The sequence below is a fragment of the Hyperolius riggenbachi genome, chromosome 2, assembly GCF_040937935.1.
Source record: "Hyperolius riggenbachi isolate aHypRig1 chromosome 2, aHypRig1.pri, whole genome shotgun sequence".
Taxonomy (NCBI): Eukaryota; Metazoa; Chordata; class Amphibia; order Anura; family Hyperoliidae; genus Hyperolius; species Hyperolius riggenbachi.
This window is the reverse complement of record NC_090647.1, coordinates 488,379,227-488,405,026: the sequence shown is the minus strand read 5'-3', so window position 1 is coordinate 488,405,026 and position 25,800 is coordinate 488,379,227. Positions and strand designations below refer to the sequence as shown.

The 25,800-nt window shown below is 45.1% G+C and overlaps 1 protein-coding gene and 1 long non-coding RNA gene across 4 annotated transcripts in view; one reads left to right on the top strand and one right to left on the bottom strand.

Annotated features, from left to right (window-relative positions):
* BRWD1 (bromodomain and WD repeat domain containing 1) overlaps nt 1-25,800 on the bottom strand; it is a 195,674-nt gene that overhangs the window by 10,420 nt on the left and 159,454 nt on the right. For 2 of the 3 annotated variants that reach the window (XM_068270377.1, XM_068270379.1), the window contains exons 32-38: nt 18,784-18,909; nt 16,445-16,514; nt 13,522-13,560; nt 10,598-10,717; nt 8,685-8,837; nt 4,554-4,717; nt 360-607 (exon numbers count right to left, since the gene is read on the bottom strand). In XM_068270377.1, the coding sequence (XP_068126478.1) occupies nt 360-607; nt 4,554-4,717; nt 8,685-8,837; nt 10,598-10,717; nt 13,522-13,560; nt 16,445-16,514; nt 18,784-18,909 (920 nt within the window). The remainder of the gene's footprint in view (nt 1-359; nt 608-4,553; nt 4,718-8,684; nt 8,838-10,597; nt 10,718-13,521; nt 13,561-16,444; nt 16,515-18,783; nt 18,910-25,800) is intronic. The other variant, XM_068270378.1, reaches the window with a different exon arrangement.
* LOC137547142 (uncharacterized) overlaps nt 1-25,800 on the top strand; it is a 112,369-nt gene that overhangs the window by 57,349 nt on the left and 29,220 nt on the right. The window contains exon 3 of the long non-coding RNA XR_011026501.1: nt 13,533-13,700. This is a non-coding gene — a long non-coding RNA (uncharacterized lncRNA). The remainder of the gene's footprint in view (nt 1-13,532; nt 13,701-25,800) is intronic.

The following is a 25,800-nucleotide window of genomic DNA, read 5'->3' as shown; positions in this document are numbered from 1 at the left end:
CAATAAAAAAAAATAATAAAAATAAAAGCCCTGCAGCAGCGACCAGAGCCCACCAACAGAAATCTCTGTTGGTGGGCAGAAAGGGGGGGGGGAGGCGATTCGTTTGTGTGCTAATTTGTATGGCTCTGCAGAGAGCTATTAAAGATGCAGAGTGCTGAATTGAAAAAATAGCCTAGTCACTAGGGGCGTGTAAGCCTACGGTCCTCATGTGGTTAAACATAAAAAATTATGTGAGTAATGGCACAGTCCCCTATTCAGCTTTATTAACAATTAGAAACCTGGAAGGGTGAACTAGGGCTTTAATACAACATATATTGGTTCAGTCAGTGTTATTATACAAAGCCTCCTATGAGTCCCACCTGAAGAGGAGTTTGCTGAGGCGTCCCTCGCTCTAGCAGCAGTGTGAGATTTAGAATGTGGTGCAGCAGCGCCATCTGGTGATTGTCCACGTGCACGTCTGGCAGAGGAACTGCCTGTGCTTGTCTGGATGGCAGCAGAATTTACTCCACTTGAGGTAGGTCGTGATGAAGTCATTTGCAGAAGGGAACCGTTTATTCGCCGACTCGGAGAGGTCCTTCCCTGTCTGCCTTTTTTTTGGTGAGCAGCGCTGCAAAACATGAGAGACGTTTCATGATGAAGAGTTACAAACTGCATCACAGCCCCCTGGCTTTGACATTGCAGTGTACTGAAAAGCACTTTGAGACATTCGTTGCCAAGTTACTGGCTAACAGCACTAGGTTCAATGACACCACAAATCACAGCTGTCGGTTTGCTCCATCCAAGATTCTCTTCCAGTGCTCACCAACTTAAAGGTGGCAGTGGACTTGCACTACAATAAATACTACTTACAGAAGTAGAAAACATTCACAGTAACTGTCTGCTGCAGTAATTAATTGCCCCCAAAACAAAACAGCATTTAAGTGATACCGGATCAGCATTAAACAATACTGGGTCAGCAATGCCGCACTAGCATTTTGCCTATTTTAGGCAAAAAAAACAGACTGAAATTGTTCCTTAAAGGAGAACTCTAGTGAGAGGTATATGGAGGCTGCCATATTGATCTCCTTTTAAGCAATACCAGTTGCCTGGCAGCCCTGCTGCAGTAGTGTGAATCACACCAGAAACAAGCATGCAGCTAATCTTTTAAATCTTTTAAATCTTTTAAGATCTGACAAAAATGTCAGAAACACCTGATCTGCTGTATGCTTGTTCAGGGTCTATGACTAAAATTATTAGAGGCAGAGGATCTGCAGGTTAGCCAGGCAACTGGTATTGCTTAAAAGAAAATAAATATGGCAGCCTCCATATACCTCTCACTACAGTTCTCCTTTAAGTAGCGTGTCCAGCAGCAGTCCGAAAAAGGTGCTGATAATATATTCTAGAGAAAGAGTGCGCATATTGGCAGCGTGTATAATGTGTGACATGCAAGAACGGTAGAAGGGCATAATTATACAGAATAGATATTGCGCTCCTCCAAATAAACCCAGCCAGGAATTATTCAATAATCAGTCAATAATTAGTCCTCTACCGGTTCGCATACACAGTGGTTATCAATGATATTTCAGAGAAGTGTATGCGCTCAATACGGTTCCACAGGATCGTTCCCCGCTCCACAATTTAGCAGTTCCAGTTCAATGGATAAGGCCAGACAGTAACTATTCCCATCCACTTGATGATACGTGTCTCCGTTGTGTCTTTATCAATACCTCACGAAAACATGAAAGACAAAGAATGACCACAATAGTGTAATATGTCTTTAACTACACCTCCATTTCTATATCAGAGATCCCCTTTTATTGGGTATCCACTAAACAGTATTGCCAACCGCTCACCAGATGGAAGTGCTGCCCAATTACAAACAGCTCACAGCGCTTATGTCATACTTCGCTTGTCCTCCTCTGGGCTGCTTCGTTCACCCTCAGCGACTCATTAGTGGATATTGCCTCACAATAAACAGAAACACAATAATGGTGCAGGATTTCCAACCAAGCTTTAACCACCACCATGGATATCCCTCAATGGCAGTGTACTTCCCAGTATATCAGTCTACCACACCGTGATATAATCCAATAATTTGGGCCACCCGGGTGTCACTGTAATTCGCACTCACCAAACTCTTTGGCTGCTCAATCACAAACAGCACTTTCACATGTGGTAGTTACACCAAACAATCAGCTCCCGGATCCTTTCCTCAGCATAAAAAGCCGTCCTCCTTAAAAACTAAAACATACGCTTCCATAGCGCAATAAAAGACTTTTTAATAAGTTAAAAAATGTGATATCACACTCACGTTTTCTCAAAGTTAAAACAGCATTGTACAGATTAATCCAGCGTCCTGGAAACAGTTCTCTTGACCTCCGTGTGTCGTCCTAAGCTCCGCCCAACGCGTTTCGTCACATGGACTCATCAGGGGCCCCTGATGAGTCCATGTGACGAAACGCGTTGGGCGGAGCTTAGGACGACACACGGAGGTCAAGAGAACTGTTTCCAGGACGCTGGATTAATCTGTACAATGCGGTTTTAACTTTGAGAAAACGTGAGTGTGATATCACATTTTTTAACTTATTAAAAAGTCTTTTATTGCGCTATGGAAGCGTATGTTTTAGTTTTTAAGGAGGACGGCTTTTTATGCTGAGGAAAGGATCCGGGACCTGATTGTTTGGTGTAACTACCACATGTGAAAGTGCTGTTTGTGATTCAGCAGCCAAAGAGTTTGGTGAGTGCGAATTACAGTGACACCCGGGTGGCCCAAATTATTGGATTATATCACGGTGTGGTAGACTGATATACTGGGAAGTACACTGCCATTGAGGGATATCCATGGTGGTGGTTAAAGCTTGGTTGGAAATCCTGCACCATTATTGGCCTCGATTCATAAAAGTGCCTGCGAGCGGGGAAAGTCGAGCGGGGAAACACTGCTGTCGGTATTTCCGCCTTCAGGGAGGTAATTCATAAAAATGTTGCCTGTTGTGACAGGCGTGCGGAGATACTCCGCTGTAGGCAGGCGTTAGGCTGTCCTACGCATGCGGAAACAGGAGAAGCAGGCGGAATCCCTCCGTGCGGTGTTCTCTCTGCAGCTGCTTGGGAGGTCTGTCCCATTCACTGCAACGGATTCCGCACGCTTCTCGCCACATCAGAGGTAGCGGTAATACCCGTCCGCATACCGCTACCTCTAATCTTTATGAATTGACATTTGTTACTTTTGCTGTGATAATCACCGCGCAAGGCGGTGATTGATCACTCTGCTTGTGGATGTCGGCTTTTCATGCGGAAAAAGCCTTTATGAATACATATTTTGCTGTGTGGTCGGTAAAGCGAGCGGCTTTCTGCATTTCCTCATGCGGAAATGCTTTATGAATCGAGGCCATTGTGTTTCTGTTTATTGTGAGGCAATATCCACTAATGAGTCGCTGAGGGTGAACGAAGCAGCCCAGAGGAGGACAAGCGAAGTATGACATAAGCGCTGTGAGCTGTTTGTAATTGGGCAGCACTTCCATCTGGTGAGCGGTTGGCAATACTGTTTAGTGGATACCCAATAAAAGGGGATCTCTGATATAGAAATGGAGGTGTAGTTAAAGACATATTACACTATTGTGGTCATTCTTTGTCTTTCATGTTTTCGTGAGGTATTGATAAAGACACAACGGAGACACGTATCATCAAGTGGATGGGAATAGTTACTGTCTGGCCTTATCCATTGAACTGGAACTGCTAAATTGTGGAGCGGGGAACGATCCTGTGGAACCGTATTGAGCGCATACACTTCTCTGAAATAAGGTAGAAGGGCATAGACAGCCCTTCTACCGTTCCCATCATATGCGCTGCGCAGCAGTGCAATGCGCTATCACACTGCTGCATGCATTTTTTCGGGAATCGCAGTGCAGATCCATTTACTATAGTGAATGGGATCTGCAGCGCAGTGCACAGTAGCGCAGATGGTGTGTGTGATCGTACGCGTTGCATTCTGATCTCACAGTCATCTGCTCTAAATGATCATAACGAGGCCCTACTGTGTCCCTTGTACCAGACAGTGCCTCCTCCTGTTCCCCGTCACCCCCCTTTGCTGCTTCCTGTCCCCTTTCTGTGCATCCTTCCATCCAACCTGATTTCACCCATGCCCCTTTGTAACCTCCTTCTGCGTCCCCCCCCCGCATGCCCTTTACCTACCTCTGACGATGTCCCACAGCACTTAAAGAGGCTCTCTGCATAAGTGGCAGCATCGGGCTTGGTATCCATAACGGCTGGTAGTTTGTGTGTCGGGCATTCGGGAAGGAGGAAATACCTGTATCCTTTATGTAGACGTTTACTTTATGTACTTCCAAGTCCTTAATTTATTTTTAAATAAATGCCTACTGCAAATAAATTGATAATTTAGGGGCTTTGCTATCTAATATTCACTGATCTGGAACAAGTTGAACTCCCACACTGCATGCTTGTCCTATAGTATCAAGCCAAAATTAGGATTACAGTCTCAGAGTTTTCACATCAATCAAGAATATCTCACGGGTTTACTTTAAGCAAGGAGTAGTGGTATAACAATGTCAACAACCTACCTGAGTGAGTTTCTCCCAGTCTGACTCTCCCTCACCCCAGGCCTCTTCACGGAACCTGAATTATCCATCCTCTCTCTGGTCTTTTGGGCAGTTTTATAGTTAGAGAGGATAACTTTTACCTTCTCTTCTACAAGTGCAGAAAGCCGCAACACCATACTGTAGATCTACATGAGAAAGTTAGAACACACTTTAGTAAAGACATAGCCACTATATACAGTATTAAAGCACAAAGCTCTTGGCTTATGGATAGAGTGAGAAACAAACTACCGGTAACTACAAGTTATAGGACCCCACTGCACAATGTTGATTCCCTCCTCCTTCATATAGCAAGTGTTGCCAACGTAAACCCAATTCCATATTCTGCAATCATAGGCACCTCCCCACAGATCACGTGCTGTTATAAGCTAGTGCTGTCATCACATCTTATTTCACTAGGCATTTTTTTGGGGGGGAGGGGGGAGGGGTGGAAAAGCATTAGACTGAAAGCTCACGTTAATCAATGGGTTGGTTCCCATCTTATGTAATTTTTAGCAGCAAGAGGTTTCTATCAGCACAGTGCTCAAATTTCTTAAAGCGGAATATAACCCTGCATTTCAACTTTGCTCTAAAACATTATTTACAGCATATTATATGCAATCAGCATTTTTTTTTTACTAGACCAGCATTGGAAGGGTTAAACACAGAGGTTTAAAGTTCCGTGGAGAGATATGCAGAAGTTCAGATAGATACATTTAACTAAATAGAATGTAGCAAGTGATAAATGTTACACACTCTTTGGCTGTCCTCCAGCTCCTTCTCAGTCAGAGAGAGTGAGTCACATTACACACTTATATACATTTATGTAAACAAAATGTATCTATGTAAGCTTCGGATGCGTCTGCAAAAATCTCCATGAATTTTAAAGCTCTGTGTAACCCTTCCAATGCTGGTCTAGTAAAAAAAAAAAATGCTGGTTGCATATAATATACTGTAAATAATGTTTTAGAGCAAAGTTGAAATGCAGGGTTATATTCCGCTTTAAAGTGCACGGTAGAGCCGCAACACACTCACATGCATTTTAACACATGTGAAAACCTGAGCGCAAAAACCTGAATATTAGGTGGGACTGCAGCCTCAGAGTTCAGACTGAGCCAGGGGCGTATCTGGGTAACGTAGAGCCTATGGCAAACACTAAGATTGTGCCCCACGCCCCGGTCAGTGCCCCTTTCCGTCTAAGAACAGCATCCCTTCGCAAGTACATGTTATGGTTGCCTGTGTTTTTGGGCGCAGGATAATGATGAAGTTACTTTTTTTTTTAGAAATATCTTTTTATTCCCTCTCTGTCCTTTTTTGTAAAACTAAGCCAAGTGCGCCCTGCATACATAAGTTAAGTAGCCATGTTCCCCAGATAAAAATAAATTTGTTCAGAGGTCTGAGTGACGGGGAGGCACCAGGGTAGGTATGGCGGGCAGCACCAGGGTAGGCATGGGGCACAGCACAGGGGTAGGGATGGGGGAGCAGCATGGGGCAGGCATGGGGGAGCAGCACAGGAGCAGGCATGGGGGCGCAGCACAGGAGCAGGCATGGGGGCGCAGCACAGGAGCAGGCATGGGGGCGCAGCACAGGAGCAGGCATGGGGGCGCAGCACAGGAGCAGGCATGGGGGCGCAGCACAGGAGCAGGCATGGGGGCGCAGCACAGGAGCAGGCATGGGGGCGCAGCACAGGAGCAGGCATGGGGGCGCAGCACAGGAGCAGGCATGGGGGCGCAGCACAGGAGCAGGCATGGGGGCGCAGCACAGGAGCAGGCATGGGGGCGCAGCACAGGAGCAGGCATGGGGCGCAGCACAGGAGCAGGCATGGGGCGCAGCACAGGAGCAGGCATGGGTCGCAGCACAGGAGCAGGCATGGGGGCACAGCACAGGAGCAGGCATGGCGCCCATGGTGCTGTGGCGCCCATGGCATGAATCATGTCTGTACCCCTCTAGATACGCCTCTGGACTGAGCTCCACCCCCTTGGAGTCTAGACAGCAGGATGATGCAATCCAGACAGCAGCAGCCTCATTCATGGTGCCGCCCATTAACTACCGTAGTTCAGCTGCCATGTACCAATATTATCAACACACAATGTTTAACTTCTCCCTGGCGTTAACCTCACTTAGCCTCGGGGTGGAAAAAAGAAGCCAGGGGCGGTGTTCCCGAGCCTGACTCGGGGTAGCCACCAGGAAGTCTTTGCAGAGCCTGAAGCACAGCACGTTCGAACTCACCTCCTCCGGGTTCCAGATGCTGGCAGCCATTCTTCTGGTCCACGGAAGGCGGATGTAGGTATGTATCCAGAGATTAGCTTTACAAAGTCTCTGAATCAAGCACTTTCAGTAAAATCGGCTTGTCTTTAGACTGCAGCAGATGTAATAATCAAGAGGATATGGGTAACGTAAGCTGACCTTTCTATTGGTCAGTGAAGTCATCAATCACATTTAAGTACTAACCAATAGGCTTCAAAGGTCAAAGGGTCAGAACTTACTTCTGACATCAACAAGAATGGGCATCAGATTGTGCCTAGATTACCGTATTTTTCAGACTATAAGACGCACCTGTTTTTATAGGACAAAATCCAGGGGGAAAAAAAAAAACTAAAACTGGTGCGTCCTTACCTCCATTGTCATTCTCTGTCCCCGTGTCCCTCTATGTCCTCCTGTGTCATTCTCTGTCCCCCTGTGTGTGGTGTCCCCGTGTGTGGAGTCTGCTTTTCCCATTAACATCAGTGAATAAAGGACCCCCGAATAGTGATATAGTGATGTAAACAGGGCACTGAACCAGCGCTGAGTGAGAGAAAAGGACGTGCGTAAGGAAAGATGACAGATCGCTGCAGAAACTTTGGAGAGCTTACCAAAGAGGAAGAAATTGCAGCGCGAATGCCACCGCTACCATGCGGCTTTCTCTTAAGCTGGCCACTAACGGTCCAATTTCTAGAGAAAAATCGTTTGAGCGATCAAATTCTGATTGGAAGTGAAATATTGTAATATATCGTTCACTACACCATCAATGAACCAATCTTTGCTTCCCATCTATCACAACCAACAAGAAAATCCAAATTTTGGTTCAACGAAAATTCATTCGGACGACATTTTTTTTCACCCGTTCATAATCGATTGTGTCCACCAATGGAGATTATTTACAACCAATCCGATCAGAATTTCTGATCGCTCGAACAATTTTTCGCTAGAAATTGGACCGTTAGTGGCCACCTTAAGTTAGATGACGAAGAAGCCTTAGACCAATCAGGTGGAGGAGCGCTGCCCCATACAGCCAATCACAGCGCTCACGCTACTGCCGGTTTGTTACACCACCCGATAGTCCCGCGGGCAGGACTATGCTCGTCATTGCGGCCAATCACTGCACTCCCAACTACTGTTATTTTTATCACTGTCATTACCACTTCAGTATTTTGTATTCTGTATGCTGTATCATTTTTTTTTGTATTTTGTCACTAATTATGTATCTTGTATATTAGTGTACACCATTGTCTGTATTATGTCCCCATGTTGGTTTCTTACTTTGTACAGCGCCACGGAATATGTTGGCGCTTTATAAATCAATAATAATAATAAGTCTAATTGTTTCCAGTACAGGAAGAAATAAGAAACTCCAGTTGTTATCTCTATGCAAAAAAGCCATTAAGCTCTACGACTTTCAAAGTCGCGGAGAGGGCTGTCTTCTGAAGTTTATTATCTCAACTGTCAGTGAAAACTTTTCTTTTTCTCTGCCAGAGGAGAGGTCAATAGTTCATAGCCTGCTCTGAAAAAAATCATTAGAATGCTGAGTGTTGTGTAATCTGCACATAGAGAATGATGCAATGTTAGAAAAAACACTATATACCTGAAAATAAAAATATGAGAATATTTTCTTTGCTGCTAATCTAGTAATTATCCGTAGTACACAACCAATTCATTATATCATATATTTTTTTCGCTTTAGTGTCTCTTTAAAAGCCTAAATGAATGATGGAAAAGCATTTTTACACAAATACAGTATTAAGTATTCCTATGACATATATATGGGTCATAAAAGGGTAAATGCTGTAATAATGCTGATAAACACTGAGGACAGGGGGATTCTTGTGATGGAGCAGAATGTAAATAAATTGCTCTTACCCTGGACCTCTTGTTGGGCGTATATAACTTGGCGTTTATAAAGACCAATCTCATATCTTTACAAAACTCCAACGGACTGCTGTAATACCCTGCTTCCAAATTTTCCTTTATGGTCCCAAAATCCATAGGAGTCTTTACAACATCATGGTAATCCTACAGACAAAACAAAATGTTAGATTTCTGTGATATTTACAGTAAGCTGTCCAGGAGGTACATACTGCATGGCAATCATGGTGAACCGAAACTCCTAGGAGTGTGTAAAGGGCTAAAAAGCCCTCTTACTAAAATATGTAAAACAGAATTTTAGCCTTCTTAAAACAGAAGGTATTTGCCATTATTCAGGTTGGCTTGAGCATATGACCCACAATGCATCACTGCTGAATATGCAAACTGTCCCTTTGCTGTTTCTGAAGTTAAACACACCTCCAGAACCGCTGGAATGCAATGATGTGTCAGCTCCTACCCTATAGAGCCATATTAATCCATGCCATGCACTGGTGAGGATCAACTAGTCTGAAACAGTCTGTATGCATTTTGGATTAGTATGGCTTTGTACAATTAACAAGCTGACATTGCATTTCAGTGTTTCTGGAGGTGTGTTTAGCTATCTGGGACAACAATGGGCCAATCTGCATATTCAGCAGTGGTGCACTGTGGGACACCTCAGACCTCGCTCCAACCTGATACCCTCTGTCTTAAGAAGGTTCAATACTGTCCAGGAGGCGTATTCAAAGCTTTTTCCACCTTATACTGATTGGAATTTTCCATCAAATGTAAGATAAAGTGAACAGAAATTAAAGGACCACTGACCCTTTAAGAGCAGATTAAAGAGTAGCTAAAGCAAAAATGACACAGCCTGTCATGTGGTGTTGCAGGGTTAAATACCCACCTGTCCTGAGGCCCCCCTCCAGGACAGGTGCTCACTTGCCCCCCTCATTAAAGGCTGCCGGATCTCATAGCAGGCTGCTGCCATGCGGGCTGAGATTTCAAAGAAGCTTCAGCAGGAAACATGGCCATCGCACTGCCCCGGAGAGGGACAGAATATCACAGGCAAATCGTGCGGGGAAACTCTGCCATAGGGTATAACGGTGCCGCCGTCCGAATCGCTTGCGGTAGCGATTCGGTCGGAACCCCCCACAGAGGAGGCTGCGATTCCCATACCCGTGCATGGCACGGCTGATGGAATTCGCCTGCAATCCCGCCCAACCGCTCAGTGCCGGCGTGCGTCTGCGAGACGCACAAGTGGAAACGAGCCCTTACGCTTGACAAGGAAGTGGTTGTAGGAGGAGGAATAACTGGTATACAAGTATGTGTGTAGTGCAGTGTCAACATGACTACAACCAAGGGCCCCATAGGGTCAGAAATGTGTCAGCTGTACTGATTTGCTGTCATGCCTGGGTTTGCTGTTCTGTATTCATGGTGATTCACTAAAGGAAATTAAATTGCACATTAGGTGAATGCAGATTATTGTTCAATGTTGTAAATTTGATTGCAAATGTCATGCAGCTTTCGAACTGAGCCAATCAAACGCAGTTGTTGAACATTTGGATTGGTCCAATTCCAAGCAGCATACAGATTTGCATCAAAACTTGCATTAACTTGGAAAATTTGCATTTGAATGACCATTTCAAGGCATTTTATCACCACATTCTAGGCCTTTAATCTCCATTTAAATCGGTGAGTTGGCCAGCCGGCTACAGAAAGGGCTTATAGTGTTTGAAGTGAATATCTTTTTACACATTGAAAAAAGTAAAACAAATGACAGGTTCTTCATATTCATTGCTCAGTACAATGGTAAAGAATGGAGTCGCCAAAACAAAAATCCCTGCAGTTATTTAGCTAAAATTCAAACACAGTTGTATGAGAAAACACTTCATTGATAGCAGTCGTTACAAACACCTATTTCTGCTTACCGGATATTGCTCTAGGTCCACAGGCTCCCTGAACGGCTGAGAATCTTCACATTCTATAATGAAGTCCACCAGGTTCATGCACTGCCTTTTCCAGCTGTTTGCATTCTTCATATTTTTCTGCTTGAAAATAAACAGAGGTTCAAGTTTAGATTAATTAGTAGAACCTCCTCACCTCTACCAAATCAATCAGCAGCCATTCCAGCACTGCACAGCCTTAAATGGTTATCGATATACTGAAGGCTGTGCGTCATCTAAACCTGAGCTGCATTCAGCCATTACTAAAATGCACTTTGGAGGGAAGATCCCAGCATGGTCATGCACTGCCGGTATTTGTAGAACAGAGGTTTAGTTGTGTTCTTATGTGAGGTTGACTGACCAATGAGAGATTGAGATTAATGTACCCTCTAACTACAATACGTGGTGTGAATTCTGAATTGATAACTTAAAGGACAACTGAAGTGAGACTGTGGAGGCTGCCATATTTTTTCAATACCAGTTGTCTGGCTATCCTGCTAATCTATTTGGCTGCAGTAGTGTCTGAATAACACCAGAAACAAACATGCAGCTAATCTTGTCAGATCTGACAATGTCAGAAACACCTGATCTGCATATGCTTGTTCAGGGTCTATTTGGAAAAGATTGATTTTTTTTTTTATAAAGAGCTTTGTTGCAGTATGCAGTAGTGTTCCTGGCTGGCTTCCAGTTGGCTAGTTCAAATCACATAATGTTGCGAACACGTGAGAGGACTGACAAACAAGAGACTAAGGCCTTGTTCACATCATTCAACGCAGATGGCTGTAGGATTGGAACGCAACGTATACGATCGCACAGCCATCTATGCTACTATGCGCTGCAGATCCCATTCACTACAGTGAATGGGATCTGCACTGCGATTCCCGAAAATGCATGCAGCAGTGTGATAGCGCATCGCACTGCTGTGCAGCGCATATTATGGGAACGGTTTATGCCCTTCTACCATTTTTGCGTGTCGCACACTATGCGCGCTGCCAAAAATGTGCATGGTAGTGCGCATAGTCTGAACGAGGCCTGGAGCAGGGGTCAGGAACCTTTTTGGCTGAGAGAGCTATAAACTCCACATATTTTAAAATGGAATTCCGTGAGAGCCATACAAAATGTTTCAAACTGGGACAGTAAGGCTCACGTCCCTGTTGCCATGGAGATGTGTATACAGTTGATCCGCCAGGCAGCGGAAGTGTCAGACATGTCTTCAGCTTCTCTTGGGTTTCAGCAACATCCGCAATTTCCCTGAGAGCCAGACAGGAGAAATGCAGACTAACAGTTTCTACAATAAGCTAGCTGACTTAGGGGTTGATTCACTTTGTAGGACAAGGACTTTGGCCAAATAGGCTGTCTGTCAAGGGCCAATCAAAGTGTGTGTGTGTGTGTGTGTGTGTGTGTCTGGGGGGGGGCATCCGTTTTGGGGTAGAGCAAGTAAGTTAGTAGGGCATGCTACAGCAGTAGCATGCCTACTTTGAACAATTTACTTGTGCTGCCACACTAAGATGCGCTGCTTGAGCAGTGTAGCGTAGTGAATCAACCCCTAATGATTTGTATGTGAGCCCGATGTAGCCATCAAAAGAGCCACATCTGGCTCCCGAGCCATAGGTTCCCTACCCCTGCCTTAGAGACAGTATTGCTCTCTTTCAGACTGACTGATTGGTGGGGGTGGGTTGACTGCGGGAGGAATTAAGGTACCCACTTATAATATTTTTTTGATCAATTTTACCAAATCTATGTCGTAGAAGAGTAAACTGAGTAAATATACTTTGAATGAATACATTAGGCAGACCCTCATATTACATAGAAGTGGTAAGATTGTATTAATAGTGGGCACTTTTAATGTAACCATATATACAATTTTTGCCCAGTTAGACCTTCAATTCAAACTCCTAACTGATATAGTTCATAAACTGAAGTGGATTTAAACATTAATTGATCAAAGGATTGATCCACAATGTTGGTCTTTAGTCGTTCGTAAGATAAATTATATAAATGGTAAAAGAAAAAAGAAAACCACGTGATACTTGAATAGCGTGTGGCCAGCTTTGTTTGCTGCCAATTGCAAGCTTCAGGAACATATAATCAAACAGCATTCATAATCTAAAAGGTAGCAAAGCTATCCTTGTTGCCTCCTATCAACTGTATAGATGCCATGCTCTGTGATACAGCAGTTTGCCTTTTATAATTGAACACTCTAGTCTTGGTTCACAGTGGTCAGTTGCATAATGCACGCATTAAGAGTGTGAACTGCAACGGAGACTGGACATAGACTTGAATACAAAGCCTGCATGCAGTGAGGTAGAATAAAACAAATCAGTTACAATGTAGTTCTATTAACAGGCCTATATAGTTGTATGGGTAGTGAGTTGACAGGCAGAATTTTTCTGCAACACAGCTGGGCAACTGTGAATTAGCCCTGCAGCTCCGGTACAGAGTTCCGTTAACTTCCTTCAGTCGCAGCCAGTCTGACGCAAGTGAAGTGCGCTATTTGCGTATTTCTCCAGCAGCCGCCGGAGAGATATGTAAAGAGCGCACTTCCTCGTGTGCAGACTGGCTGCGATTGGAGGAAGTTACGGGTCCGGTGCCGGAGCTGTAGGCAGCGGAGGACGGCGGCGTGGGAGCGATCCAAGCTTATGGGGCTGGAGGAAGCTACAGGTATGTATAAAAAAGGTAAGTATATGTTGTCTCTGGTACAATTTAAGCTCTATTAGTGCTTTTAAGGAGGAAAGCTTTTCTCCGGGTGAGTTACAAAATGGCAGGTGTAATGTGACATCACATCATTACAAAAAGAGTAGACATTGAAATTTTAGCAATATACATGTATCAGCTATTTATAAATAAAAAAACCCAAGTCGCATTTCCTGCCATTAAGTTCTGTAAAGTTTTCAACCTGTTTTACTTACATTGTTTCCAGAGGCTCTAGGCTGGCTGCCTTCATTTTCCTGGAAGACAACAAAAAGCGACAGATAATGGGCTGCTACACAGAAAACGAATGCACAGCACAGTCATCCTGAGTCAGAGAAGGAACAGCGTGCAAGAGGCTAAATGTGAGCTGCACACAACACCACTGAAAGTCTGAAGGGTAAAGCTAGTCATACACGGGAAGACAGCAGCTTTATCTGCCAAGCGATTGTTATTTTTCTGATTCAAGTTCATGTGGGAAGCAGCAATGAATGTACTGGATGCTTGCATGTTGCATTATGTATGTTATAGGGCCAGAGTTAGGACAGCTACAAATTCAGGGGAGCCGCTGCGTGGCTTATGTGTCAAACCCTTGGCAGATTTGCTTAGAGGGTCCTGGAACTGGATTGGTGAAGTAGAGGATGAAGTGAAAGGATCAGGACTATCCAGAGGATTCCGTCTTTTAAAGAGACTAACAAAATTTTCAGCCTTATTTCTTCTATCCTATAAGTTCCTATACATGTTCTAATGTGGTATGGATTACTGCACCCTTTTCTTGTTGCACTGTCTCTGTAATATATCTAATCATCTTTTCTTTGTCAAGCTTTGTGGACCCAGGGAGGAATGGGCTGCCTCTGTTGTCATGAATACAAGTTATGCACGCCCCTTGCATGCTCTGTGTGCTTTGTTTACTCCCAACTCTCTGCTCTCAGTTTCAGTTTGTCTGTGATGCAGTTTGTGAGGCTGGAGGGGAGGGAGCTGCCTGTCACATGCTGAGAAACTGAGAATCCCAGACTGGAATGGAGATATTCACTATGTAATAATAACTTGTAGTATAATGTAACATGAGATATATATATACATATATATACATATATACACATATATATATATATATATATATATATATATATATATATATACACATACATACATACATACACATACATATATATATATATATATGCACACACATACATACACACACACACACACACACACACACACACACACACACACACACACACACATATATCTACGCACAAATACACACACAAACACATACACAAACATCACTTCCTGGTTAGTGGCCATGTTTTTTGTTTGTAAACACTGCCTAAAACTGGTGATTAAAAGCCAGGATCGCGACGGAAACGGCAAAGAGTGATCCAGGAGATCACAGTGATTTGATTGGTATATTTTTTATTGTACAAATCGGACAGTACAGATTCTCTTTAAGGTATCTAACTTTTATGAAAAAATATTTACTCTGGGCTCATTCACACTAGAACCTCTGAGCCCCTTATACTTGCCTAGTCGTTCTGGGTTACTGTGAGCTCACTAGGTATGCCATAATAGTCAAATCCCTATCCCATAGAGCCGCATTAATCCATGCCATGCACTGATGAGATGAAGAAACTCAGAAACAGCTGTATGCATGTGGATTGATGCGGCTTTGTGAAATTCATAAGCTATAGGCTCACTATACACCAGTGGTCCTGTATGTCTGCCTGGCTTTCTGGGGCACAAAGAGATGAGTTACATATTACACATATACATTTTACACATATATGGGAGATATTTCTTGTTCACAGGTAAATGATTGCAAACATTTTAACCCCTTCCAATCCTCTTATCTGTTCACCCACATCCACCACGAGAGGGGTCAAGTAGGTGATCAAGATGTTCTGTGGTAGTGGCAATCCGGAGGGTCTGTTCTTTCTCATGCTAGAGCAAGGAGGTGACCTGGCATGAGTGGTGGGTGGGCCCAGCACCAGCTTGCATGATGTAGCTCCCCCGCCCCCCCCCCCTTACATGCGTGCCCGCTCTTGAGCTGTAAATCTGTCCACGCACACCCCCCCCCCCCATTTTAACCCCTTCCAATCCTCTTATCTGTTCACCCACATCCACCACGAGAGGGGGCAAGTAGGTGATCAAGATGTTCTGTGGTAGTGGCAATCCGGAGGGTCTGTTCTTTCTCGTGCTAGAGCAAGGAGGTGACCTGGCATGAGTGGTGGGTGGGCCCAGCACCAGCGTGCATGATGTAGCGTCCCCCCCCCTCTTTTACATGCGTGCCCGCTCTTGAGCTGTAAATCTGTCCACGCACCCCCCCCCCCCCCCTTTGCACAAACACCAGTGTAATACCATTATTACGTTGCACAGCATTATTCTGCTGGACAGGATCAAAGTGAGACTTTGACATTTTGATTTACATACAGTGACTCTGTGCCTGACTAGACCCAGCAGCGGTGCCAATAGTGATAGGCCCAAATGCGCCCACATATTTTTATTACATGCAGCAACAGTGGGGGGATGGGGCCGGCGGTAGTGTATCCAGCAACAGCTTCTCTAGCGGCAGCCACTTTTGCTGTGTCAACATTGGTCCTACAGAGGATAATGCCAATGTCGGACGTAGTCCGATATAGGATTGGAAATTGTTAAACAATGTTTATAATTAGTGTAATAGTTAAGGGCTCTGCCTCTAACACAGGAGACCAGGGTTCCAGTCTCCACTCTTCCTGTTCAGTAAGCCTGCGCCTATTCAGTGAGGAGACCTTGGGCAAGTGTCTCCCTAACACAGCCGCGCCCTAGTGCTAGTGGCTGCAGCTCTGGCGCTTTGAGTCTGCTGCAGCTTTGTCTTGTCAGAAAAGTTCATGATCACCTCAAAAGAGGACAAACCATTGATATAGAACAGATGTGCAGGGTGAGTTATTTTGGTGTGGCCAAACTATACAATTATTTACATATTCTGGAAAAGGAATCTTGAAAACAAACTGTATAAAAGACAATGATAATACGGTACATAATGCTGCTACATTTTTACTGTTGGATAACGTTTGGAATACGTTGTGGCAACAATACCATTTTCTGCAACACTTTGCACACAAGAATCACAGTGTGAGGCTCTGTCAGGGTCTGGCGTACCTGTCCATCACAGGAGTCTAGCTCTTCAGTAGTATTGCACAAGTCTGTAATACTGGTACAGCTGCTGTCCCTGCAAGAGAACAAAAACCTTTGTGTTTTTTTAAATAGTTATAATGATGATATTTATGATATGATAATATGCAATTCATGTAAAGGTGGCCATATACTGACTGATGGTCACCAAACATGCACGAAAGATAGATTCCTCTCTGCTTGAAATCTGATCAGAGAGGGATCTGTTCCTGCCACACAATTCAAATAGATTTTTTAAAGAGAACTTGTACCAAAAAAAAGCCTTCTGGGGGATACTTACCTTGGGAGGGGGAAGCCTAAGGGTCTAACAAGGTCATTGCAGCAGATTTCAATGCAAGACACCCTACGAGACCACCCATCTCCGATGCTACAGTTAGCAAACTGCTTGCTAAGTTTCGTGAAACTGGTTCAGTGTTGGATTTGCCAAAATGTGGACACATGAAATCTGTCACTAATGAAGAAACCTCAGTGGCTGTCCTAGCTTTATTCAGTGAGAGCCCACAGCGTATGCACTCGCTGCATGTCACTGGAGAGTGGCATTAGTCGAACATCCCTTCGGCGGATATTAGCTTCTCACAAATGGCACCCTTACAAACTCCAGCTACTGCAGCATCTCAACGAGGATGACCCAGATCGGCGCACTGAATGGGCAAAACTAAAATTTGAACAGGACCCTCAGTTTACATAAAAGATTTTGTTCAGTGATGAGGCAAACTTTTATGTGAATGGTGAAGTTAAACAAAAGTTAAACAAAACCACTGCTATTGGTCTGACACTAACCCACATTGGATAGATCCCTCCAAGACTGTTGGAACAAAAAAAATTGATGGTACGGTGTGGTATATGGGGTACAAAGATAGTGGGGTACATTCTTCATCAATGGAAACCTCAAGGCCACTGGATATGCGAAATTGCTACATGATGATGTGTTTCCCTCTTTATGCACTGAAGCTGGCTCGTTCCCCGAGTTTTTCCAGAAAGATGATGCACCACCACATTATGGGTGGCAGGTCCGAGCATTCCTAGATGAACAGTTTCCTGGAAAGTGGATTGGTCATCGTGGGCCAGTTGACTGTACCCCAAGGTCTCCCGATCTGACCCCCTTAGACCTATCTTTGGGGTCATCTGAAGGCAAATGTCTATGCTGTGAAGATACGAGATGTGCAGCACCTGAAACTACGGATACTGGAAACCTGTGCTAGCATTTCTCCTGCGGTGTTGCTATCAGTGTGTGAAGAGTGGGAGAAGAGGGTTGCATTGACAATCCAACACAATGGGCAGCACATTGAACACATTTTATAAGTGGTCAGAAACTTGTAAATAACTCATGAAAGAATAAAGTTATGTTAAAATCAAGCACTCCTCAGCAGAGAGGAGGCATGAGATGGAGAAGAGAAAGCACAGAGGGGGACAGAAAGAGGCAAAAAAAAGGGTCCAGGGCATGAGGAGGCAACAGATGGAGAGAAGGCACAGAGGAGGGTAAAGCAGTGGCATGGGGAGATCAGAAGACACACAGATGAGGAAGAGGGAGTACAGGGGGACAGGAGGGGGCACAGGGAGATAGAAGGGTGCATAGAAGTACAGGAAGAGTGACCGGGGGGACACAATAGACAGGAGCACAGGGTGACTAGAGTGGGCAGAGAAAGACATGAGGCACAGAAGGGGCTTATGAGGAGATTCAGGAAACGCCACACAGGGGGCATAGAAGGATGGGGAGACTCAGAGGAGGCACAGAAAGAGAAGAGGAGGCACAGAGAGCTTGAAGGAGGGTTAGGGGGAGAGGAGGGAACACTATAAGACAGGAGAGTGTACAGAGGGAGCACAGGGTGATAGGAGGATGACAGAGGGGGCAATGGTGGCACAGTGAAGTCACAGAACCTACAGTCCCTACCTAGCCATTTAATCAGGGACTACCAGTACAATATGCATAGTGTGCCAAGGGGCAATCAGCCCCTAACAACAGTGATATGGCCCTTGGATGAAAAAGTTTGGACTAAATACAATTTGCATAGAAGCTGGAATCAGTAGCCTCTCACTGTGTCCTCATGAGTAATTGGCTTCAAAATCCAGGAGGTCTTGCTAGTTATTTTCTCCTGCACAAAGTGAATGGCGGCAGCAACAGACTGAGTTAGGATCATCATGGAGGGGCTGGGTAACTGTGTGGTCAGTATGTAGGTAGGTAGTATGAACCTTCTGCATTAATTCAAGCCATGTGCATAGCTGAACTGATCAGATTATTTTTAGTGGAATTACACTCATTTGTCAAAAACATACACTGAAATAGGTAAGAATGTAGGATAGATTACATAATAAATTTTTGCAGCAGGTTTGTGATTTTCTTAGAGGATTTGATGATGTTGCTGTCAGGCTCATTGAAGGTCGCAGCATTGTGTTCAATGTACCGGACCTCCCAAATCAGCGCAGATAACCTCCTGCAACACAAACAGCCTTATTAGAAGGTACATAAACAATGCTGAAAGCCATGTATATATAAAGTATACCTTTAAAAAAAATGTTCTCAGTTTAACTTACCTGTGGCTTCTACCGGCCCCCTGCAGAAGTCCTGTGCCCGCGCCAATCCTCAAGGGTCCTCTGGTCCCCTGCCATGGCTCTTTTTCTGTTTGGCCGATTTACAAGTCGACCGCCACTGCACCTGCGTGGCCGTCCTCTATCCTGCTGCTGGGAGCATCCTGCGCAGGCACAGTACGCAAAAACTTCTGCCACGGCCTGCAGGCGAGTCGGCAAAACTGAAAGAGACCCGCGGCAGTGGACCGGAAGAGCCTTGAGTACTGCCGCGGGCACAGGACTTCTGCAGGAAGCCGGAAGAAGCCCCAGGTAAGAACCCCTTTAAAGTGGACCTGAACTCTTAAACAGGACAGAAGGAAAGCATAGATAAATGCACACTATGTATTTAGAGAGTTTAGCCTCTCTAATTCCTCCTCATCTGTGACTAATCACAAGTTGTAATTTGATCTTGCAGCTGTGTCAGCTAACTGCCATGGCAGAGCAGCTAATTGGTAAACACAGGATGTTAACAACATGTCTGCATCTATTAGAGCAGGAAGCAGACACACTACAGATTTATTGCAGGATTTGTTTAACGTTATTCTACTGTTGCTCATCTTATAGAGCAGAGAGGAAGTTCAGATCTGGGAACAAATGAATAACTGCCTATAAAGAAAAAAGTACAACCCCCCCCCCCCCCCCCCCCCCCCCCCACCACCTCTACTCCACAGGTGCCTTTGAAAAAAAAAAAGTGTACACAATATTTAGGGCTATGTCTTTCACGGTTTCCAGTCACTTAAAGAACCCCTGAATGGAGTTCCACCAAATCAATATAGAACATAGAGCTATGTTCTTGGTGGTGTGCCATAGCTCATAGCACCCTCCGTACCTTTCTGCTAGGGTTGAGCTCCATAGAGCTCATCAGTTTGGAATCTGAATTCCGGCTACAACTTTCTGGCCTCGGCGGGGGTTAAACTTACCCTTGTAGCCGCCTATAGCTGATGTGCTCCACCTCACTCCCAATACATCCTTCTTCTGGTTTTGAAGGAGAAAGTATCGGAGGGATGGGAACGAGATGCAACATGAGGTGTAGCGCATCAGCTATAGGTGGCTACAAAGGTAAGTTAAATCCTCCCACCGCTGTCAGCAAGTTGTACTCTGCGGAGCTCATCCCTACCTTCTGCTCCTCACCAGGCCTCCGCAATCTCAACTTCTATTATTTGACTGGGCCGAATATGGGCATGGAGGAAGAGGCAGTCTTTCCACACCACCAGGCCGCCTCCGAATGGCCTCTAATCAGAGGTGCGCTGAGCCCCCCCAGAAACTACAAACGCACCTTGAACCCAAACAGAAGCTCTGCATATACACCAAAAGCATGGCTGTTAAGTGGGAGCAGCTGACCAAAAACGAAATAAATTAGTACATAGCAAGGAAATGAACAGCGCTACTTAAAAACAGGCAAGTGCCTACCTGCAAAAGAGTGCAAGCCCCACTGGTGGGATACAATACACACCGAGCATACACATGACCTGTCTACCACTGGAGGAGGATGTTAGTTTCCTGTAACAGCTTGCATGCAACCTATTAAGTACTCGTCCCTCCCACTGCGAAGAAGTCGATCCTCCATGGGAGGGGCCTAACACTAACTAAACTTGTAGTTTCTGGGGGGGCTCAGCGCACCTCTGATTGGAGGCCATTCGGAGGTGGCCTGGTGTTGCGCTGATCCACCTTTTGCGCAATTTTCAATTTTACTTGATTAGCCGCACCCAGGCTATGCATATACATAGGTTAGGATTTAGTTAGTGTTAGGCCCCTTCCATGGAGGATTGACTTCTTCGCAGTGGGAGGGACGAGTACTTAATAGGTTACATGCAAGCTGTTACTGGAAACTAACATCCTCCTCCAGTGGTAGACAGGTCATGTGTATGCTCGGTGTATATTATATCCCACCAGTGGGGCTTGCACTCTTTTGCAGGTAGGCACTTGCCTGTTTTTAAGTAGCGCTGCTCATTTCCTTGCTATGTACAGTCTTTCCACACCATATCCTTGTTAGTTCGCCCATTTCCCCCCAGTCCATGCCCCTTAGCCACCCATGCATAATAGTTCCCGCCTACATCGCAGAGTATGCTCTAACAGAGCACGGACCCAAAAGCTTCCAGGATCAGCGCCATCTTTAAAATGGAGGCGTCAACTTTAAAGCAACAAAAGTGGGAAAACGGAAGAAGGGAGGACAATGAGAATGTCATCTATGTATGAATCTATGAGAGCTAAGCATTTTAAATAGAAGTTTATTTTCTGGGTTTTTTTGTGACTTCAGAAGTGCTTTAATGTTTAGGAATGGCAAGTGTGTAGCGGCCTTGTCAGCTCCACTAAATGACAAACATGGACATGTCAAATGTCCTTTGTAAAGTACTGCGGAAGATGTCATAATATTAATACCAATAGGTGCTGGCTTTTCTTTCACTATTTATTGTATTTATAAATCGCCAGCATATTACGCAGCACTGGACAATAAATACGTACAATGGTACAAAGGATGTACTACTGTAATAGATTGAAATTAGGGGCCTGGAAAGATACATATTACTGGTTTATATGGTAAACTTGCAAAGACAATAACCAACATGTCAAAGACACAACCACCAAGACAGATGTTATATAATAAGTCATAATTTGCATGTCTGTAGACTGACCCAGCCTCCCACAGCCCATGCCTGACCATTCACACCTGGCCCTCATTCCAGCACACATCTCCATCCCTTCTGCTGTCTATTTAATTTAGTCCCTAAGTCAGATATGACTGTAGTCAGATGTGCATTAATTTTAAGTACATGATTTAAAGTGCACAGCAAAAGACCCGAATTAGACCAGAAGGGAACAGAGGGAACTGCCAGGAGACTCTGCACTTCGGTTACATGGTTTGCTACTTAAAGGAATACTGTAGGCGGGTCGGGGGAAAATGAGATGAACTTACCCGGGGCTTGTAATGGTCCCCCAAAGACGTCCTGTGCCCGCACAGCCAGTCACCGATGCTCTGGCCCCGACTCCGGTTCACTTCTAGAATTTCAGACTTTAAAGCGGAATATAACCCTGCATTTCAACTTTGCTCTAAAACATTATTTACAGTATAATATATGCAACCAGCATTTTTTTTTTACTAGACCAGCATTGGAAGGGTTACACACAGCTTTAAAGTTCCTGGAGATTTCTGCAGACCCATCGGAAGCTGACAAAGATACATGTTGTTTACATAAATGTATCTAAGTGTTGAATGTGACTCTCTCAGGAGCTGGAGGACAGCCAAAGAGTGTGTAACATTTCTCAATAGATACATATAACTAAATAGAATGTAACAATCTGAACTTCTGCATATATCTCCCAGAACCTTAAACCTCTGTGTTTAACCCTTCCAATGCTGGTCTAGTAAAAAAAAAAAAAATTGCTTTTTGCATATAATATGCTGTAAATAATGTTTTAGAGCAAAGTTGAAATGCAGGGTTATATTCCGCTTTAAAGTCTGAAAACCACTGCGCCTGCGTTGCCATGTCCTCGATCCTGCTGATGTCACCAGGAGCGTACTGTGCAGACACAGACCATACTGGGCCTGCGCAGTATGCTCCTGGTGACATCAGTAGGATCGAGGACACTGCAACGCAGGCGCAGTGGTTTTCAGACTTTAAAGTCTGAAATTCTAGAAGTGAACCGGAGGCGGGGCCGGAGCATCGGTGAGTGGCTGCGTGGGCACAGGACGTCTGCGGGGGACCATTAGAAGCCCCGGGTAAGCTCAACTCATTTTCTCCCGACCCCCTACAGTGTCCCTTTAACTGTTTTTTATCCGTTTCACCATATGCTGGCTTGTTTCTGCAATTCCGGTTTCTAAACATACCCCACCCTTCTGCTGTCAGCTATCGATCTCCCTATATAGCACTTCAGAATGTATAAGATGTTTCTCTCAACCATTTCATTTTGCCTTCTGCTCCTGAAAATTCACATGTCACTTCATCCTCCCACTGCCAGCAACACTATACACATTGCTCCCTCTCTGCTATCGTCTCACCTTCTCTCTAGCCACAAACTATTCCTATTTCTCTGCTCACACTACCCCTCCTCTGCTCTCACTAAACCTAACTTGCATACACACAAGTCTCACCCCCACATCTCTCTGCTCTGCCTACTACTACTCCTGGCTTCTGGGGACATATCACCAAACCCAGGGCCCACTCCTAGACCTCACGCTGCTCAGACTACAACTCCACCAATAACAAACCCCACCACCTCCCCTCCCAGAACACCTACAACCTTATTGACATCCCCCTTCTTCCCAGCTCTCCCCTCCCCATATCTGGGGCTCTATGGAACTCCCGCTCAGTCTGTAATAAACTGGCCTTTATTCATGACATGTTCATCTCCAACACTTTCACCTTTCTGGAGCTCACTGAAACATGGCTAACTCCATCAGACACGGCGTCTCCAGCTGCTCTAACACATGGTGGTCTAAAATTTAGTCATGCCCCTAGACCTGGCCACAAACAGGGAGGCGGGGTGGGGATCCTCCTCTCTGAACACTGCTCCTTTAAGCCACTCACACCACTGCCCTCACTCTCACTCTCATCCTTTGAAGTTCATGCTGTCCGTCTCTACTCTCCATACCATTCAGATTGCGGTTATCTACCGCCCGCCCGGTCCAGCCTCCACTTTCATTGATCACTTTTAAGCATGGCTTCTCCAGTTCCTCTCCACTGATATACCCTCTATCATCATTGGAGATTTTAATATACGCATCGACACTAACTGCCCTACTGCCACCAAACTGCTCTCTTTCACCTCCTCGTTTGACCTCGCCCAATAGTCCTCCACTCCCACCCACAAAGACGGCCACACTCTTGACCTTGTCTTTACCCGCCTCTGTTCTATTTCAAGCTTCCAAAACACTCTACTTCCCCCTGTCAGACCACAACATTCTTACCTTCTCAATCAATTCTTCTCTACCGTCAACTCCTCCAACACTACACCATACGGTCATGCGCAGGAACTACCGCAACCTGGATCTGAATACCCTGACTGAGGCCTTGCAACCTCTAAGTACTCTGTCATCCTACACTGACCCAGAGGCAGCATCCAGTCACTTATTTAGTGTAGTCTCCTCTGCTATGAATTCAGCTGCCCTACTCACCACCACCTGCCCCCGCCAAACTAACAGGCAGCCCTGGCTCACTGAACAAATCAAACAGCTGAAAAGGCGCTCCAGGGTGGCAGAAAGGTGCTGGAGAAAGAGCACTGCTGTAGAGGACTTCCACCACTACAAACAAACTATGCAGGAGCTCAGGGATGCCCTCACCTCTGCTAAGCAGTCTTATTTCTCCTCGCTTATTTCCTCACAGTCCCACAACCCAAAACAATTGTTCAACACCTTTAACTCCCTACTTCGTCCCCTACCTCCTCCCCCTACCACATGTCTGTCAGCTGATGACTTTGCATCATACTTTACAAGCAAGATTGATGCAATACGTAATAGCTTCAACACGCAAACACTTTTACCAGCTCAATCATCACCTGTAGATTCCTTCTGTCCACCTGCACCCTCGCCCACTGCTAACTGCCTTCCCCCCAACCCACAAGACCACTCTCCCACTCTAATATCTTTCACCACACTCACAGAACAGTGTCTTTCCTCACTAATCTCCAAAGCGCATCTCACTACCTGTGCCCTGGATCCCATTCCCTCTCATCTAATCCCCCAGCTTTCCTCCTCCCTTAATCCCGTTCTAACAACTCTATTCAATCTTTCTATCTCCACTGGCACTTTTCCTTCCTTATTCAAACAAGCTATCATCACACCACTTATCAAAAAACCCTCTCTTGATCCAACTTCTCTATCAAATTACCGTCCTGTCTCGCTCCTCCCCTTTGCTTCTAAACTGCTGGAACGTCACATCCATTCAGAATTATCTGCCTTTCTCTCTACAAACTCCTTACTTGACCCCTTTCAATCTGGATTCCGCACACACCATTCTACCGAAACTGTCCTCACAAAGGTTGCTAACGACCTACTGGTAGCTAAATCCAAAGGCCAGTTCTCCATTCTAATACTCCTTGACCTTTCCTCTGCCTTTGACACGGTTGATCATGCTCGGCTTCTGCAGACACTGTCATCTTTAGGAATCAAGGGACAAGCACATTCCTGGATCTCCTCTCATCTCTCTGGACGCTCTTACACTGTGCCCTTCTCTAATACCAATTCCTCCCCACGCCCACTGTCTGTTGGTGTTCCTCAAGGCTCTGTTCTTGGGCCGTTTCTTTTCTCAGTCTACACTCATGGCCTGGGACAACTAATTAACTCTTTAGGCTTCCAGTATCACCTCTATGCGGATGACACCCAAATCTATCTCTCAGCTCCTGATCTGTCATCACTACTATCTAGAGTCCCAAACTGTCTACTTAATTACTATCTAGAGTCCCTGACTGTCTACTGATTAAAACGTTTCTGCATTTATGTCCTCCCGCTTCCTCAAACTCAACATGAGTAAAACGGAAATTGTGATTTTTCCACTATCGCTATCTACACCCCCACCAATTGCAACCATAACGGTAGATAACACCCCAATAACCTCAACCACTAAGGCCCACTGCTTGGGGGTTATACTTGACTAAGAGCTCTCCTTTAAACCTCACATTGCCTCATTAACCACCACCTGCTATTTCCAGCTCAAAAATATATTCCGTATCCGTCCCTTCCTCACACAAGAGGCCACCAAATTGCTTGTACATGCCTTAATCATCTCCCACCTAGACTACTGCAACACCCTGCTCTGTGGTCT